We start from the raw sequence: 19,197 nt of genomic DNA on the forward strand, positions 1-19,197 counted from the left end.
CGCGCGCGCGACGATGAAAAAACAAGACCCAGAAAAAAGAGAGAAACAAAAATGGAGGAAGGTGGGGGCAGGGGAATACCACCGTAGCCGAGGTGGTCGTGGTCATTTCCCAGGAAGTCCAGCAGCAGGGTGGTAGGGTCAGAGTCTGCCCATAACTTTCTTGTCGTGTTATTTTATCATATGTTTAGAGGGAGGGTTTCCTTTCCAAAACCTTGAACGCTTCTTTAATTTCGTTCTTTCTTTCCTCTCGTAAGTCGTAAGTGGAGCAGTAATAAGGGGCCTTGATTGTTTATTAATAACCTCCCCACGGACCACAAAGGCCGCAACCCCTCCTCAAAACCCAAACATACAAACAAACAAATCATCATTCATTCATTCATTCCGTTCATTCATGCACCATCAGTCTCTCTCTCTCTCTCCCTCCCTCCCTCCCTCCCTCCCTCCCTCTGTTCCCCCCCCCCCCCCCCATCTCTGCTGGTTTCTATCCCCCTTGAACATAGGCGAGAGTTTTGGGGGATGCAAACAAATCATCTGGCCACGCCAGGCCACCACCAACACAACCTACCTGGATTCATATGATCATTAGTGCAGCAATAATAAATAGATAGAAAAACGCTCTTTCTATTGGGCGCACAATATAAGTAACTGAATTTATCCAAGCAAGAAAGAAACATATTGGGAGATTTGCGTTTTGAGGGGAATGTTGTCTGGCTCGAGGACTCTTTTTGCTTTGATCAAACAAATTTTTGGTTCAGATCTGTTATGCCAATACCAGATCTCTGATCTACTCATCATTTTCTTGTTGATTTGCTAGAGTCGTCGGACCAGGCTTCATTCCCCCCAAAAGTTTTGGTTCTTCCCAATATTCCTTGCATAAAGATGATCACTTTTCCCTTGTGGATCCAGAGGTAAAAGGCCTTTTTCTCCTTCCTTGGCATACTTTTGAGTTTTCCTGTCTGCAGTTTTAGCTTATGAGTAACTACTAATTAGCTGCGCTTTGGAGTTGCTTCTTTCTTTCTCATGTATGTATGTATGTCCTGTTGGAAGTCATGCTAACTTTCCTTTCCCCCCTTTTTATTGCTACTATAGTTAGTTAGTTAAGGGCGCGCAGATTGGTGTAATGATAAGGATCTTTGACTCCGGGGAGTACGTATGTATCTATCTGTATGTGAGAGTAGTCGCAAGTGTCCGTCTCTCAAAAAGTTCCTTTCCTCATAATTACCATCTTTTTTCCTTCTCTGTTTTCTACCAGGTTATGATGGTGTTTTTTCATTTGTGTCAGAGATGTATGTAACGGAAGAAGGAACTACAAGTGCCTTTTTCCAGTGGATTTTATGATCCGGATGCTTTTCCCCATTAGATCATCCAGATCCGGCTTCCAAATTTTTAGATACTCTGATTAAAACCCTTCTCTTTGCTCCTCCAACATGCTAGCCTTCTCCGTCTTACTAGGGTTTCTTGGAACTTTTATATTAACCAAAAACACAAAAAGACAAAAAAAAAAAAAAAAAAAAAGGTTTCTTGGAACATTTTGGAGCAATATCTCCTCTCGAGTGTCCTTTGTGCACTCACTGCCTGTAGATAATCTCTTGCTGCTGCATCAACTTGGTAGATTTAAACCGTGGGCTGGATTTCTTCTACTAGCGTTTCATAATTCATACAAATGATTAACGATGATGTTTCAATGTGACATGACGTGTCTAAGTAATTTATCAAGTAGGAGTAGGATGCTGTTAATATAAATAGATATAGCACCACTGGTTAGATCTTGTCTGAGGATTCAATGCCACGATCTGTTTGTGTCTGGTTTAACCATTATTTCATTCAAAAGTCTGACAATTTGATCATCTATACTGACTGTAGTTCTCATCCAAGACACCCTCCGTAACATTTCACACCCTCTCTTCTGCATTTTTTTTTGTCCTTTACTTATTAAACATGGCTATAGAATCAATAGTCAATACCAATCTATCGTCTCTTGTATTTCAGGTTGGTGTCAAACATATTTACTACTACCGTTTTTCCATAGTATGTGAACTCTTGTCCAGTGTTCGAAGACCACTGGTTGCTTATTAGCCATTTATGTAGCTTGGTTTTTTGGGAATTCTGAATAAGGTACACTACATTGCGCACAGAAACATGCAATAAGCAGTAGCTACAGAAATTCTCGACTTTCAAGTTTCAAATTTTGACTGCTTAATATACTACTATGTGTATATAATACGTATGTATGTTCCCCCTCCTGTTCCTACATGATAGGAGTAATATAATAATTACGATAAGATGGCTCGTCCTTGGCCAGTTAATCATGCATTGCACCAACAGTTTATAAGCTGTTTAGTTTAGACTTTAGAGGAGGAGTGGGTGCAATTGGGCTACTCATTTATTTAATACTACTAGAGTTGGGATGAAGGAAATGACAAAAGCTATACTGCTGCTAGTCTGCTATGGTTACAGCTAGTACTACTTTACGACCCCCTGGATCTTAGGTCTAAACATCACGTCTTAATTCACCTTTCTGAATGTCCCTCTTTCTTGTGAGTTCTGAAACTTTTCCGCCTTCACCGCCCCCACCCACCCCCAAGGGGGGGGGGCTGTGTTGCGGGGTCAAAACATTTTTCTACTACTACGTCCTTCTTGTGCTGCTGTGCAAGTCTGCATCAATATGTCAATCTTCTTTAATCGAGGTACCGCCCTTTATCACCTATTTCCTCTCTTTCTTTCTCTCACACAAATATAGACAGGTCTATTTCTGCAGAGTTGACAAATATCTCCAAAAACGAAAAAACAAAAAAATTGGCAATCCAAATTGCTGTTAAATGAACAAGTCTGAGCTGCTGAACTGAAAAGCTGAGACTTTTGAAAGAAGAGGTCCTGTATGGTATGGTATGGTATGGTATAGAGACTCTACAGACTCAATAATCAATATGATGGTTTGATTTATACATACATAGAGACGTTATATGTACGAGTATTGCGGTCACAAACTATGGTTTTTTTTAGGTATAACTCACAGGTGTTCGAATCCGTTTTACAGTCCGCAACTAATCCTATTCGAGCCGGGTCTGGCTCCTTGCAGCGGGAAACTCTTCCAATGTTGTTTTTTCTATTCCCATGGATTCCAAACTTGAAATCTCATCGTTAAGGGATGCAAACCCCTTCCACTTGCACCAACATCCCTTAGTTGTCACAAACTATGGTTGATAAACCATCCGAGGCATCAACCAAGGTTGGATCGTGTACCTCCACAGATTGCTAGCCATAGGCAGTGGAGTATATTTTTACCAACAAATTTTACCAGCTTTGCCTATAGGAAGGATTGTGATGATCTCTTGTTAATTCACTACTACTTCCGTTTTAGTCGGGATGCCTCTCATGCTAACTAATTATACTTTTGTTTCATTACGAATACTCACAATACCGTTTTAATGGCACTTCCTCCTCCTCTTTTTTTTTAAATTACACTCCCCTTAGATTTATTATTATTATTATTATTATTTGTTGGTGTGAAAAGATAAAACTGCCCTACTTTAACTTGGATTTACAATTTCGTAAAAAAGAGGTAGTTGTATATTGAAATAAAAATTGAGGTATTCTTGTCCAATTCACCTGATCAACAAGTCAAAGGTAATTTTTGACACAAAAAAAAAAAGGAAGAAGTCAAAGGTAATGCCTCTTTTTGGAAATCCATTTAACATTTCCCGGTTCCCTGTACAAATACGATCAGTGAACACTGAACAGAAGATGCTTGACTAATAGTAACGTTCTTGGAGTCAACTTGCCACTGCAGCGATTAAGTCATTATTATTAACGTCATAAAGCGGAAAGCTGATACGACAACCAAAAAGGTAACGTCAGTAGTGTAATGGGAGAAGAAGAGAAGAGAAGAGAAAAAAAACAAGGAGAGATGCGACAATGAAAAGGATTGTGGCTTGAGATTCGTGAGTGTGAGACTTCATCTAATCAACTATTTCTTCGAGAAGACAAATCTAGGTAAGGAAAAACATGATTAGGTTTCAACTTCTGTGTGATTGGATAGAATAATATGTTATTTTGAAATAGTTATCGTAATTTTTTTTTATATAATGTATGTGAGATAAAAAAAATATAAAAAAAGTGAATTGAAAAATATGTTTATGAAACAAACGAAATATTATTTAAAATAATTTAGCAATCCAAACACACTCATGCATTTTCTTCTATTCTTTTTCCTGGCCAAAAAAAAAATTTTAAGAATAAATTGGTTGGAACAGTCTTTTTCTTTTCTTGCTTGAAAAAGGGCAAAAAAAACCCATAGAGTTGGCACGAGGTGGAAAGCCATGACTCAGTAGTACTATTCGACTTGAGAGAAAATTCCTGTGACGCGAACTGTTCAGTTTTTGAAACTCGTTATTTTTCCAATATTTATGAGTTACTCCCTCCATCCCAAATTATTTGTACTTCTTTTTGGGACATTTCAAAATTGAAAGCATGACCCTTTCATTGACATGGAGGAGGGAGTATGATGGAAGAAGAGGTGGATGGGATGGTTCACAAAATAGAAATCAGGCATAACAAAGAAATGGAAAAACAGTCAACTTCGTCCATAAACTTTTTTTGTGTCTAACTTTTATTCTTGTTCAATTTGATACGTGAACTTACTTTGCTGTTCCAATTAAGAACCTCCATTGCTGTTACCACCTAGAATCAATCTAACTCCTAATTAACAAATTAAAAAAAGATATTTTAAAAATGTCATTCAAAGGGTTATCATAAATCGTATAAAAGATCACCAGATAAATCTTTTAAATTGTATAAAAACTCACTAGATAAAACTTTAAAGTTTAATATTGTGATTGTGATTTTTTTACATAATTTATTTGATTTATTATAATCACGTAAGTGACGTTTCCAAAATACCCACGCTTAATTAATCAATTAGAAGTCATATCACTTTTAAGTGATGCCACCACCACAAAAGTACTTAATTGAAACTGCAAAATAAAAGTGATTAGAAATAAAAGTTAGAAACTCAATTCACACTAGTTAAAAAAAAAAATTTAGGAAGGAAATTGGTGTGCTCGTCCAATGAAATACTAGTAAAGCATAAGAACGTGTATATAAGTAACATGATTGAGCTGAAGAGCAATAATTGGATTCCGCTGTTCAATAAGGTTAGCTGACGTGTTATGTGGAGCTAAGGTCAAAGGCTTGTCTCAATCTTATCTGACTTTATGATCCGACAAAAATTGATAAGCAGAAAGGCAAAGTGCCAACATCAACAACATGGATTCCTGTCCTTGTGTGTCTGTGGTGGCTGCTTCCATAGCTCAATTAAGGAATAATTTCAGAAACCTCCCCTGAGGTTTTTAACGGTTTCACTCAATGCCTCTAAAGTTTCAATACTTACATAGACCTCTCTTGGTCCAACCGAATGATTAAAATATCTTTCACTTAATAGTTAATTCATAAAGGGACATTCAAAGTCAAAAAAGAAAAGAAAAAACCTTACTTTTTATTATTCTACATGGCATTTCTTAATCTCATAGAACAATTCCCATTCATTTTCTAATATTCATTTCTTTTTTTCTCCCTCCCTCCTCCTTTCACACTCTTTGCTCTTTCCTTCGATAACCACTCCTCCCTCTTATCAAATATCGCGCTCCTTTATTGCCAACCACACCACTATCAATTTTTTACTATTTTCAAAATTTATCTATATTTTTTGTCTTCTTGTCTCTTCTTGCCGTGAATTTGCAGCGTTGGATAATGTACACCATTTCTAATCTGAATCATTGGATGGGCAAATTAAAAGGGGAAAAACTGAGAAAATTTTCCAAGTGTATTGCCTCGATCTGATATTAACTTGACCTAATGATTAGTCAGTCATTGGCGACTTACAACAACCAAAATGGTGCCCTTATTTAAAAGCTTTTAGGAAGAGTGGATTTGGTAATTGGCCTCATAGTAATTCATTAGCACGTACGGATTTACCACATCTCTGCCTCAAAGGTTGTGGTTGGAATGTTTTATGGTATGGGGTGGTCCAGTTAGATGTTGTGTTGCTTGGGGTGATAATAAACTGATAATTGAGCGAGACAACTACTGTGGTCTTTAAAAAAATAAATTCAAATACAATGAATTTTTGAAATTTTTTTGGTTTTGAAATTCATCTAGGCCTTTTGGCTGTTTTGGGGGGGGGGGGGGGGGGTTTGTTTGTTAGCAAAGCATATCTACTACATTCTATACGTACAATACAGAAAGCGTTTTTGTTTTTGGTGTAAGAATTTTCCTCTATCAATTCTTGTAATCCTCCTCGTAGCTAATTTTACCACTCTCACCCGACACCTGCATTGATGAACTCAATTTTACCACTGTCGATACAATCCCCATAAAGACATTATTACTACTTCATTGCTGCCTTTGATAAATGTCCTCCTTTGACTACAAACAAAACATATACACACACACACATATATATATATATATATAGGCAACCTATATACTTGTACTAATATATATATATATACATATATTTGGTGATTCAATTCAGCTGGTAGGTTTTGATGTGCATCCGAAAGGGCACGTCCAATTCAAGGCATGAATGATTGGAAAGGAACAACAACATACACCGCCATCACAATCATGTTGGATGCTTCAGGATTCAAAGCCATCATTTCATGCCCTCTCTCACACAAAAAGTCTTAAAAAAGTGCTCCCTCTACCTCTTAATCTATGGCTGTAAATTTTTTCTTCTCTCTCTCTCTCTATCTTTCTTTCTTCCTTTTTTTTTTTTTTTTAAAGAAAAAAGTCTTTCCCTTAGTCAAACGGTGGTGAGTGTTTGAAATAAATAAGAGGTACATGGCTTTTCTTTTTTTCCTGGTCTTCTTCCCAATTGTATTATTGACGAGAAATCGTTTTGTTATAGTGGTAGTAAAATAGACGGTCATAGTACGACTGACTGTACAAGGATGGATATCACACTGCGCAACGGCATGAGCCAGGAGTTATGGGATGAAATTTTCAATTAATAATAATAATAATAAAACAATTAATACTGCTATAGGGATTTTGTGGTGCGGGAGGAATGGCGTATGAGCAGGATGGATGATGCTTTGAGGAATCCCAAGGCAGGGAAGGAAAACTCAAAAACACACGCAGCAGCCCGACTACACAACATCTACCAATTCCTCTTCGACAATACTAGTAGTAGTGTCGTTCATCGACTCTGCAAGAAACTAATTACATAGTAGCTCAAAACAGTACTCATTCCTTTCGGACCTGCACACAAAGCAGGTATTGGATATCAATAGCAAGAAAATTTTAACTGGGAATTGCCTTCACAAAGCTTCCCAATTGACAGATCCATCTACTACTGTCTATATTCATTTGTACAGCAATTTGTTCCCCTCCACCTCAAGGAGAGAGAATATCCTTTAGAATACTAACAACTCCACCAAATCTTGACTCCTATGATTTCTCAAACACTAATGAAGGTCAAGGGGGAAAAAAAAATCTACAAAAAGAATGCGCTAATGATGTCTCGTATTTGAACTACGGAGCGTCACCCCATGCAAAAATTTGGTATATCCAAGCAAACTGAGTTTTCCATCATTTCTTATCCAGTCTTTGAGAATTGAATAAGCTGTAGGGCCAAGATTCAACTCCTGCATCAGAGTGCCACAGGTTGAGAATTTTTTAACTACTCCCAAGCAGAAATACACACAACAAACAGAGAGATTCTGAGGCGCCAAGAAATAAGGAAAAACAGATAATACCCGAGCCAGCTCTTCCACTGATATTACTCGGTTGCCCTCTTGTTCGAAATGCTCAAATGCAGTTGAAGCAATTTGCTCCCAGCCGTCGAGAGCCTCCAGTTGGTATGTGCTGATTGCAGCTGCACAAAACTCCTCGAACTCCATCTTTCGATAAGAGAGCGGGGCCATCTGAAAGGCATGAGAGCAAACCCTTTTGAGGAAACTATAAAATGAAACTAAAGGGAAAACAAGAGCTCAAACAGCCAGTATGCAGTTAAAACATGTCAAACCCGCCCCCACCATGGGAGGCACACCACATAAATAATGGGCTACAGAAAAAGATATCGACACTCACTGCATTTAAAATATCAGGAACCCTCGACTCCTTCAGGGCATCGGTTGCATTCCGAAGAAGAGCCTGCAGTTTTACACATTCTCTTTTAGTTATTTGATTAATCTAGACCAAATAAGATGGGGACGAACAAAAAAAAAATTTTTTTTTTGTGGGCTGTGGCACAAACTAACAACTGGAAAGCATGCCTCCCAATTAAATTTACCATTTTAAAGTTTTCGAGAGAAACACGTCCATCCTTATTTGGTTCCAAAAGCATAAACTGAGCTCTAAGATAAACCAATTCATCCTCAGTTAAAGCTTTTGATAGAGCCTGAAATTAAACAGAATAGAACGAAAATTGCTAAGAATCATAGGGCCTGAAATTACACAAAATAGAACGAAAATTGCTAAGAATCAAATTTCGACCCAAAATCAATACAGTTTAAAACATCATAGAAGAAGGCTTTTTTTTTTGGGTCACAATTCTGTAGGCAAAATAAATATACAAGCATCAGGCTCGATGCGATCATGTTGAACCCACAAAGACCAGTCAACAGACTGAAAGCAAGCAAAAAGTCAACCATTGGGAACACCCATTATTCTGACAAGGAAATCCAGAATTTAATAGCTGCAAGTAGTTTTGATAATTTCCTGTATTGTCCGCATTTAATGTCAGCACTACAAGTTAGTTAAAATAAAGAAGGAGTTTTCATCCAGAAAACTCGTGACATTCAGCCAATGAAACAATATAATTTTAATTTCTGTCACAGTAAAAACCACGGCTCATAGTGATATAATCAACAAAGATAATGGGCAGAGTGATTTCTAACCTCCAAACTCCCTCCTGTGCCTGCTCCCCAACCCAACAAGAAAAGGGGATTAAAAAAAAGCCACAAGAAGAAAAAATATGAAAAGGAAAAGAAAAACCTATCTGCCTTTTTGCACAAGCTGAACCAATTCAAATATAGGAATGCCAACAGGGCAGGGTGGGGCGAAGGAACCTTCCCCCACCCTTGCCCCGCCCTGCTTCTCCTACGGGTGCCCATTGGGGAAAAAAGTTCATAATTAATAAAAAATACATCATTAGTAAAAAGTGTAATTAGTAATTTAGGATAAATGTATTAGTATAACTAATCAATAATTTGTATTAGTATAAAAATATAATTATTAGTATAACTAAAAATATTAAATATGTTATATATATATATACATATATATATATATTTTTTTTTTTTGGGGCGGGTGACAGTGCGGGGGTATATTCCCTCATCCTCTGCCCCACTTCTTAACGGAGGGGAGAAAATTAACCCCCCCCTCCCCAAATGGGCACTGGCCCCAATTGCCATCTCTATTCAAACATGATACACTATATAACAATTGAATGGAGAAACAACATATTGCGTTATTGAATATAGGTGTCACTCTATATACTTTGGTGGATCAAGGCATTGGCCAAAAAGATGAAAAACCATTATTTAATGGAAAAAAGTTAGCAAGAACCCTAAGTATGATAATAGCCATGTGGAATGAAGAGAGTACCATCTCTAAGAAGCATGAAATAACAGGTGATATCGGGCAGCATTTCTCGAGATATAGGATCAGATAGGGTGCTGCCACTTCATTTAAACATGATCAAATGTATGGACAAGGTAATTAAACCAGAAGCACAGCAGGAGAATTTGTTAATTCCTCAGCAATGTTAATAAACAGTTAACAATGATCACGAAGGACATAAAGTATATGATGATTGCAAAATACAAATATCTCTTAAGCTTTGATGGACAACCTGAGAAATTTTAAGTAGCTGCCACTACAGAAACACAATCATCCAGAGAGATAACATGGAGAGTTTCGAAAAAGAGAACCTATATAGAAGGATTGCATCCAACACAGCAAGCATCTCAACAGAAATTAGTCAAGTAGCAATTTGGGTACCAAAATTTTTCCCTAAAGAGCCAACTCACCAAAATGAAAAACAAGTTCAAATTAACAAGGGGACAAAGAGTATACCCTCAGTGCTGCATGTTTGAAAGGAGTTGCATGTAAATATGACTTGACCAACTTGTAAATCAAGATATCAAGAGGAATAGGATGGTTTTCACTCCGCAGCCATGGGTGCGCTGTTACCAAACAGTGTAAGTTTGTGCATATTACATAAAGAACAGATTAAGTCAGCATAGAAAGCAATGTCTTAACCAAATTGTTAACATATATTTGTAATAAGACGAACAAGTAGATAACCATATTAAAACATATTACTGGGTACTTGGAAAATTAAAGCTCTAGCATAACTCTTGTGGAAAGTAAAACTTACTCAAAGCTTGTGCAGCAGTCATTCTCTTCCTGTAGTCCTTGTTTAGAAGCCTTTTGACAAAGTCCTTGGCTTCTTTTGAGACAGAAGGCCAAGGTATATCTTCAAAGTTGGGATCAGCTCTGAGAACTGCCCGGAAGATTCCAGATTCTGTCCTTGCCCAAAATGGTCTACTCCCACATAACAAAATATAGGTTATAACACCAATACTCCAAATGTCTGCCTCCAAGCTATAAGATCTATGGAGAACTTCAGGTGCCACATAGTATGCACTCCCAACAATATCATTAAGTCTTTCATCTGCACAAATCCAGGTTGAAGCACAAAAAAGTAAATAAATAAATAAAAGAAAACATATATAAAAATAAAATCAATTTATCATAACTTACAGAATTTTGGTGTAAAACCTATAACTAGTCCCAAAACATAACTAATGACACGTAAACAGAAACAGAACTAAGCTTCATCCACTCGATAATATTAGCAAAGCCCTAACAGAAAATTTGCTGCTCATTCTAACAATGGTAAATATCAACAACTATTGTCATTCTAAAACATTGACGTCATGTGAAGCACAACTAATACGCAACGCTTTTGAATCCCATTGTAACAAACTGATGTCATATGAAGCCCAACCAATGACTCGCTCCTTTTTAACGAGTCAAACATTAAACTTTTCCTCGTACCACAGAAGATGTAATGAACTAGCTAAGAACTTTCGATTGGATCAGGTTTGAATTTCATTATCCATATTGAGTTTGCTACAATGAGCAAAGAAACTAGCAGTTGAACAGAAAGTTCTAGCAAACCACTTAAGCATTTATGACCTAGCTAAAAACCTATGGGCTTATCAACAGGAAAATATACTAGCACATGTATCGGACATTACATTGAAAACTTTTCTGAAGCAACAAATCATATGTTACTTTAATCAATTGTCCACTTGTTCAAGCATGCACACAAGCTCAAGCAAAAACCTTAATGGGCCTTTAAGAAATATACAAGCTACAGAAGCATGAGGATCATACAATGGACGAACCAGCATTAATCTCAACATAAAAGATACAGTAGGCGTTCCTTCAGTGTATCACCAGGATATTAAACCAACAATGTAAAAGAAAAATCAAGGTAATGAGGTCATATGAAGAGGTTTTAAGGGTGATACCTGGTCTAATGAAGTCAGAAAGACCAAAATCAATAAGTTTCATATCAGCTTCTTCACTTCTAGAGGTAAAGAGGAAATTCTACACCACAAAGAGCAAATAGAAACAGCATAAATAGTAGAAAGAGACAAGTACATAGATCAACAACAAAGCATTTGACTTATGTCAGAACAAAATTATACTGAACACAAAAAAATAGTAAAAAAAGTTGCACAACCTCAGGCTTCAAGTCCCGGTGGACAACACCTTGGAGATGACAAAATGCAACAACACTCAATATTTGAGCAACAATGATCTTAGCATCCTCTTCTGTGTATCTACCACCTCTACATTGAAGCAGCAGCAGCATATATACATAATCTCACAGCTTAACGGGCAAAAGAATTTTCAAAATCAAAGATTTCCTTTACCTAGATAATATTCTGTCAAGTAGTTCTCCACCTTCACACAACCTGTACAAGAAAATATAACAGCTCATGTCACATCCAAGAGAAAATGAAGATTCAGTGAAGTAAAGGTCATCTAATATTGAAGTAGAAATATCCATCATGCTTATGAAAAGTGGCTGAACAGTAATTAAGTCCAATAGAAACCGAGGAAGAACGGAGTAGCACATAAATTATTAGCAAGTCCCCAAATAAGCAAAATACTTGTATGCATATATGTTAATATATGAATTTTTTAGCAAAGACCTTTATGGTAAGGAAAAGATGGGATTAATTATAATAAACGCGTCGATTTATTAACTAGTACACAGGACATTTCCTTCTATGAAAAGAATTTTTCTTGTCAATTGATTCTATCCATCCTCCCAAGATAGAAAATAGTGTCAGACCATAAGCCTTTCATAAGCAATCCCTCAATTCAATTTAGATGCAAGCAGAAGTTACTTATCAGAAGATTTTTCTGATAAAAGAATTTCAATGTAAGAGAACTTTTTCCTTAAGGTAAGGCTGTCCATAACCAGAGGAGAAATAAAATCTCATAATTACAGGAGAAAAGAACATACTCCATTACTATGTACACATTATTGGCATCTTCACAGGCATCATAAAATTTCACCAGATGTCTATGGCCAGATAGCGCTTTCAAAATTTTCACTTCTCTCCGGACATCTTCAATAGATATTGCTGTCGTCATCTGAAAATGAAGCTTGTTAAGTTAAATATCTATTTTGCTTGCAGAGATTATGGTGAATCAAGACTGTGCATGAGAATGTAACAAATAAAGTAGAAAAAATGACACTAAAATCAGATCTCTGTTGATTGGACTATATCTGAGCCAAGGAAGTTAAAAACATAGGACAGGTGAAGAGTAAAATATACAATGAATCATCAATAGTACAACAAAGAGTTAATTTCATTTAGGGGGCAAAATCTAAAACAGAATGGGCCGAATAAAAGGGGGGAAGGTGAAGTAAATATCTATCTTCCAGAATTTTGTCCCCACAGATGTGAGTGAATGAGTAAACTTAATATTCCAATTTAAGGTTTCTTTCCCAGGGCCAAATTGTTGAGCAATGCAACGTATATCTCCCCATACAAGTGACTACTTGTCTGTCTGATTGCGTGAGTTGCACAGTTACATATACATCATGCATCTTAAGATCAAACCTATCATATAGCACAAATGACAGTTAACATGCTTTGTTCCCTCACCACCTTTTAACATCCCCACTCCCCTCTTTACCAAAAAAAAAAAAAAAGATAAAAAAAAAAGAAAACAAAAAACATCATTTAACAAAAGCAACTTACTAAACCTTTCTAATACGTGCAAATGGACTGTTGCAGCTAGGAACGGTAGTTTCATGCATAGTATTGGTAAATGCAGTAAATCCTGGTAAGGAAACACACATTTTCAACTTACAATATTAAGTAAATTGTGATGATACTAGTCAAAAGAATTTGATCCTGGCTACAAATTTAATCACATGCTTAAAACATGCAAGTCTTACCCCTACAGAAAAGATGCTGCCTGTGCATTTTAAGATGAAATTTGCTTATAGGTGTTCTCAATTGCTTTTGAATTCTAATTTATTGGTCTAAGAAGTAGCCCTTAAGGTGCTATTGAGGACAACTTTTGTCTTTTGAAGGCTTTTAAAACAAAAATATGCTTCTAAATTGAAGTACTCCTTATAGGAATTTTTCCACAGTAGCTTTAAAAAGCTAAAGCATAACGAGATTCAATGCCTAAAGGATTTAATTATGTTTGATTTTCTTTTTCCTCATTAGATATGCAGTCGCTTTAAACAAACCAGCCTATTATAATATTTTAGAATTAGAAATAGAACACTTACTATTGCGAAATGGAAGGGGCTTGTCTTCCACGAAGGACGACAGTCTTGAGTTTATATCAAATGAAAATTCAAGTTGTGACTTGCTTTCTACTTACATAGATCGTAGATGAAGTCATTGGTTTAGTAGCTTTACTAAGAAACTTTGATACAAGGATAATCACAACATTTTTGAAATAATAATTCCAACGCATCCTCAGATTTTCGTACTTGTCGCAAATGTCCTAGCTAACCCATTTACTATAAGGAAAGAAAACACAAATGAGCAACTAAAGGCCACCTCATTTTTTTAAATCATAATGATGGACATCTTATTCCCCAACCCCCTTTCGCCAAATAATAATAATATGGAAACTTTCAAGAATCCTGGAAAGCGAGTACTTTCCAGAAATTGTTACAAATTCTGACCCTCTATATTAAGATCACTAACTTGATATAACAATGGAAGAAAATCCGGTAGATGCTTTGCAACCACATGCTAGAAGAGATTCACTAAAATATGGCAATGAACTACTTAGGGTGCAAAAGCTGTAAGTTTTCACTTTCAAGATGAAAACTAAAAACCTAAATCCTCTTGGCTTCCTGCACCTCACAAGTCCGAGGAAGAAGAGCAACTTTAGTTGATGCCTCAAGCAGAAAGAAACAGGAGCTGCTAAATTTTTATACCAGCAAAAAAAAAAAAAAGAAAGTCTCTGATGATTATTCAAGATATTTAAAGATTCTCGTAGAGCGTAACACCTTTAAGATACAGTTAGAAGATCTTAAAATAGCAGCTAGAAATTTCAACTTTAAAGCTAGATAAGGCACCTGGCTGGATATAGTTTGTATTTGTCAGCTAACATCCACAATATTTTCCTAATTAGCAACGAATGAATGTATGGATAAGATTTAGCACTATCTTCTCATTTCCTAATCTCGCTTCCAATGGGCATAATATATCTTCTCATTTTCTATTCTCACTTCCAATGGGCTTAATATATCTTCCAAAAAGTCCTACAAATTTTTTTTTCTCACATTAAAGAGCATCTTCAGTATTATTATAAGAAGTCTTTTTGGTACGCTAGAGGAGGAGCTTTAGTGGGTATCCAAACATTGGACTGGCGAGACTTTCGTGCAGCAGTTCAAAAAGCTTGTTTTTTCTGTGGTGATTTATCATATTTGGAGGGCACGTAATGCTGCTATATTCAGGTCTGCTTCAGTTTTGGCAGATAGCATCATGGAAGCTATAGTACAGGAGATTAGGCATGTGGCTCTTGCATGGGGAAAGATCCCAAAGTCTCGTGAAAGCTGGAAATTGGATTTGGAATGGAATATCCCATTAACAGTGTTTAGTTAGTGTAATGGTCCGATATAGATTCTTGTGGTAGTTAGTTTAACGTGTAAAATGAGATATTCTATCTTGTGTACAAATTTACCTGTCCCATATCAATAAAAGCTACAATTTTGCCTAAAAAATTATAAGAGGTCTCTTATTCAGGGCCAGATGGTATGTTAAAACATTTACATAAGGTGAAAGAAAACAAGAAGTCTGATACCACTCGATGTGAAAGCACTGAATACTTGCTAGTATACACTTGCATGAGAACTTGTGAGACAAAGATCAAAGTCACACATGAAGATTTTATTGGATATTGAAAAGCAACAGTCGAAGTGTATCAAATAAATATTCACACTCATTAAGTATGGACCCTATAGGCTTTGTCAAAGAGAAGTAGAATGAAAAAGGAATAAACAAACAGTGTCATACTAAGTACCAACAGCTTGATGGGCTATTCCACTATTTTGATACCTTCCACAAAAATCCTGCATTGTATTCCACATCCAATCTTGTTTCAGGCTAGAATAACAAGTGCTCAAATCTTTGAGATTTCACATAATATTTTAATCCTTAGACAGTGCGGTGAACATTGTGGATGTTTTCAACTAATCATTACTAAAGTATATCATACCTCAATAAAACTCCAGCAACTAAAAGAGCAACTCAAAACTCTTAGATTCTAGGTATCTAGCATTGACTTCCCAACAAACCAAACAAAACAGAAGCTTGCCAGCATGTGGATGTTATAAATTTCAGATTCCAAAAAGGTTTGAGAATTACTTTTTTACATTACAAAGGTCTTCAAAATTCTTTCACCCTAATGTTGGTTACACATATATAGAATAGGGCAGCAAACGAGCCAAGTCGAGTCGAGGTTTGGCCTAATTGAGCTGAACCTCGACTTAATTTTACCAAACTTGAAGTCGAGCTCGAGCTCAATGAGCTCTCAATGCCAAGTTCGAGCACAAGCACTATCTCAAATATGAGCCGAGTCGAGCTTGAGCTCGAGCTTAAAAAAATAAAAATAATTATTTTATTTTTAAAAAAATGAATAAAATAGTAATTTTTCTTAACAAATAATAAAATATTAGGAATATGCATGTGATTTCACTATTCAAATAAAAAATAATATATATATATATATAAAAAATCGAGCTGGCTTGCGAGCTAACAAGCTGAGTTATCTTTGAGCTCGAGCTCCACTTGGTCAGCTCAAGTTCAACTCAAGCTCAATGTTGACTGAGCACGAGTCAAGCTTTGATCTGAACTGCTCGCGATCAGATCAATTCGTATGCAATCCTAATACAGAAGTCTGCCTTGGATCAAGTTAAAACCGCAACACATTCAACTCATGGCCTCGAGGACATAATTCATTCCAAAGAAGTGTTTTGAGAATCCTTAGGAGATCCAAAGCATTGTTGTTAGGAAAAGCCCTCAAATTTATCTATAAACCATTTGACCCTACCAAGAAAATCAAGACAAGGCATGATAACAAAAGTCCGGAGTTAAGAATGCAACGAAATCAAAAGCTAATATGTATTGTTAACATGTTGGCTAATTAAAACAAACAGAACGAGCATGTACGACTTTCAACTGTGTCAAAGTCTGGAAAACTATGTGTTAGATTTTCAATAAAGATACAGCATAAGAATCTAAGCAGGCTTTGCATTAGGATTTGAAAAAGTTTTACATGCTGTCCTACCAGACAAAGCCTGAATAATTACGTAGAACCATTTAATCATTTCTACCAGGTTAAGGCAAGTTCAACAAATACAGAAGATCATTTAACTCTCAACCTTAACTCAGTTACACCTACAAGAACAAGCTGAAAACATAACAATAACTGTCTTGCAATCATTCATGTATTCCCCAACAACTCAGAAGCTTATACACTGCTGCCGAATATATGTTAGCATTTAATCACCGGATTTGCTGCTGAGACGTATGCTAAGTTATTGAGCTTTCATGTCTCCGCTTTTGTAGCCCTGAGCCTTCTATAAGTTTCCGTTTGGATCAAAAGGGTCGGATGCTTATGAAAAAAAAAAACTTTCTATAACAAAAACCAGGCAAGGCAATTTAAAGACTGGCAATTGAAAGAAAAGAAAATTAAAGTTGATGACTAATCATTAAGACCTTCTGAAATTGAAATGTTAACCAAGCCCATCAGCCGAATCCTCCAACAAGGAATTTAATTCAATTATCTAACTAGAACATTGCAACTACAACTACAAAATCCACAACCAGTAGGGCAGAATATTGATTGAATTCTGTTGCCAAAAAAATGCAACTACAATGAAGAAAAATGGAATCTTTATCCAATGCCACTTCAGCTGTAAATGGCGATGTTGTGATACAAGCAAAGCTCGACTTAACTCAAAAGTTCAAACCTTTGAGGAATCAATCAATCAATCAATCAATCCGCGGAAAAAGGAAAATGAACTTAGTTTACATATCAAAGCAACTAAAACTGAAAAAACATGCAATCTGTTGAGATTTGGAAAGAAGAGATGGAGAGAAATTAGGCATTTAAAAAAAAAAAAAAAAGGAACCTTTGCTTTAGAGATGATTTTAACAGCAACAGGAACGTCTTTGAGCTCGCTCTTCTTGCCCTTAGCAAAGCACGTATGACCAAAATGGCCCCTGCCCACCTCTTTCCCCAACTCATACTTGGCTCCGAAGTTCTTATTATAACCAAAGTTCTTATCCAGGGAGTGCTGATGATGATCACTTTCGGTGGCGACGGCGGTAGTGGTAGAGTCCTCGGGGATCGGGCCCTCACGCGGGGTCTTGGGATATCCGAAGCGCCTGGCGAGGGAGGCCTTGATGTGCTTGGCCGGAGAGGGGGGCGGGAAGGGGCGCTTAAAGAATCTCCGGCCAGGAGTGGACCTGGCCGGAGAGGGGGAGACGCCAGCTGGAAGAGGACTGGTCCCACCTGGTCCTCCTCCGTGAGGATAAGGACTGGGCCAGGGGTTGGGACTGGGTAGGGCGGAGGATCGGCCGGGAGTATTTTTCACAGAGGGGATGTTAACCCCGCCGTTATTGGTGGGGGAGGAAGAGGGGCGATCATCGGGGAGGGAGGTGGTGGGCCTACCGCTGTCCCCAGTGGGGATCGTCTTGCCATAACACTGCCCCATCGAAGAAAGCAGTAGTAACAGGAGGAGCTCAAATGTGCAAATGCTGATAAATTTTTCTCTGTTTTTTTTTTTTGGGTTGGTTTGTGGTGGGGGTGGGAGGACGGGGAGGAGAAGTGGGGTTTGGGGGTAATAGTAGCAATAAACCTCCCTCCGTCGGTCCGGTGGATCGGAGGTGGGGAATCAAGTCAAAGTGTAAAAGGGTCTAAGCAGTAAGGAAAATGGATCGGGATAAGCAGCAGCATCTTCCCGACCGGGATCTGAATAGCCGGTGAAGATGAAAATCAGGAAATGGGGGTGGTGGGGGTATGAGAAAGCCCCCGCAACAGAAGAAGAGAGGACAAAGTTGGTGGCAGGAGTAGGAGAAGTAGGATGGGATTTTGGGAGTTATGGAAAAAGACAAAGTTAGTCGGGTAAAGAGAGAGCAGAAGAGAAGCAGAAGCAGAAGCAGTGCTGTTGCAGAGAGAGAGAGAGAGAGAGAGAGAGAGAGAGATCTACCAGTACAACAAACGGCGGCGAGAAAACGTTAAAATTACCGGATGAAGGAAAAGGCGGATCCGCCCCTCCCTCCCCAAATCCACTCCTCTCTCTCTCGCCCACCTTCCCGGTCAAGAGTCAGAGACTCGTACTCAGATTTTACTACACAAATTCACTCAACCCCCACCAAAAACCCAACAAAAACCCCCGTTCAGTGCAAGCAGCGAAAATCATTAATTTATTCACAAATAAAGGAGGACCAAAAACAAAATCATAATAATAATAAGTTTATAGCAACCCACCCCTACCTGCATGGAGGTGAGGCGTCGCTAAAATGTCTTTTATTTATTACACCCAAAAAAAAAAAAAAAAGAGTAAAATGTTGCCAAGAATCTTTTGTGTTTTTGTCAATTTTTTTCCCTCCCTTTTCTTGC

The 19,197-nt window shown here is 37.4% G+C and overlaps 1 protein-coding gene and 1 long non-coding RNA gene across 3 annotated transcripts; one reads left to right on the forward strand and one right to left on the reverse strand.

The window, feature by feature from the left end:
• The first annotated feature begins 460 nt into the window (after positions 1-460).
• LOC140037138 (uncharacterized) lies at positions 461-3,923 on the forward strand. The gene is made up of 2 exons (XR_011841079.1): positions 461-908; positions 1,990-3,923. It is a non-coding gene; the product is annotated as an uncharacterized lncRNA (long non-coding RNA).
• A 3,235-nt stretch (positions 3,924-7,158) lies between these two features.
• Positions 7,159-18,969, reverse strand: LOC113733359 (CDPK-related kinase 3). 2 transcript variants are annotated; one of them, XM_027259722.2, is made up of 11 exons: positions 17,705-18,969; positions 12,554-12,684; positions 11,955-11,996; positions 11,762-11,870; positions 11,547-11,625; positions 10,385-10,681; positions 10,081-10,190; positions 8,294-8,401; positions 8,092-8,154; positions 7,758-7,925; positions 7,159-7,646 (listed from the first exon to the last, which is right to left on the reverse strand). In XM_027259722.2, exons 1-11 carry the CDS (start codon positions 18,287-18,289, stop codon positions 7,512-7,514), a joined length of 1,827 nt encoding a protein of 608 aa, XP_027115523.2. In that variant the 5' UTR covers positions 18,290-18,969; the 3' UTR covers positions 7,159-7,511. The 2 variants fall into 2 exon arrangements, with proteins under 2 accessions (XP_027115523.2, XP_071937407.1); XM_072081306.1 differs by having other exon boundaries at positions 7,758-7,901; positions 17,705-18,963.
• Positions 18,970-19,197: the final 228 nt, after the last annotated feature.

This window comes from Coffea arabica, chromosome 2e (assembly GCF_036785885.1).
Source record: "Coffea arabica cultivar ET-39 chromosome 2e, Coffea Arabica ET-39 HiFi, whole genome shotgun sequence".
Lineage (NCBI taxonomy): Eukaryota > Viridiplantae > Streptophyta > Magnoliopsida > Gentianales > Rubiaceae > Coffea > Coffea arabica.

Bases quoted from the DNA above. Each gene is read 5' to 3' on its own strand.
- LOC113733359 (XM_027259722.2), bottom strand. From the start codon at position 18,289: ATGGGGCAGTGTTATGGCAAGACGATCCCCACTGGGGACAGCGGTAGG. The intron at 8,155-8,293 runs GTAAATTTAATT...GTAAAACTGCAG, and splicing joins CTCTCGAAAACTTTAAAATG to GCTCTTCTTCGGAATGCAAC. The intron at 7,647-7,757 runs GTATTATCTGTT...ACTCTGATGCAG, and splicing joins CAGTGGAAGAGCTGGCTCGG to GAGTTGAATCTTGGCCCTAC.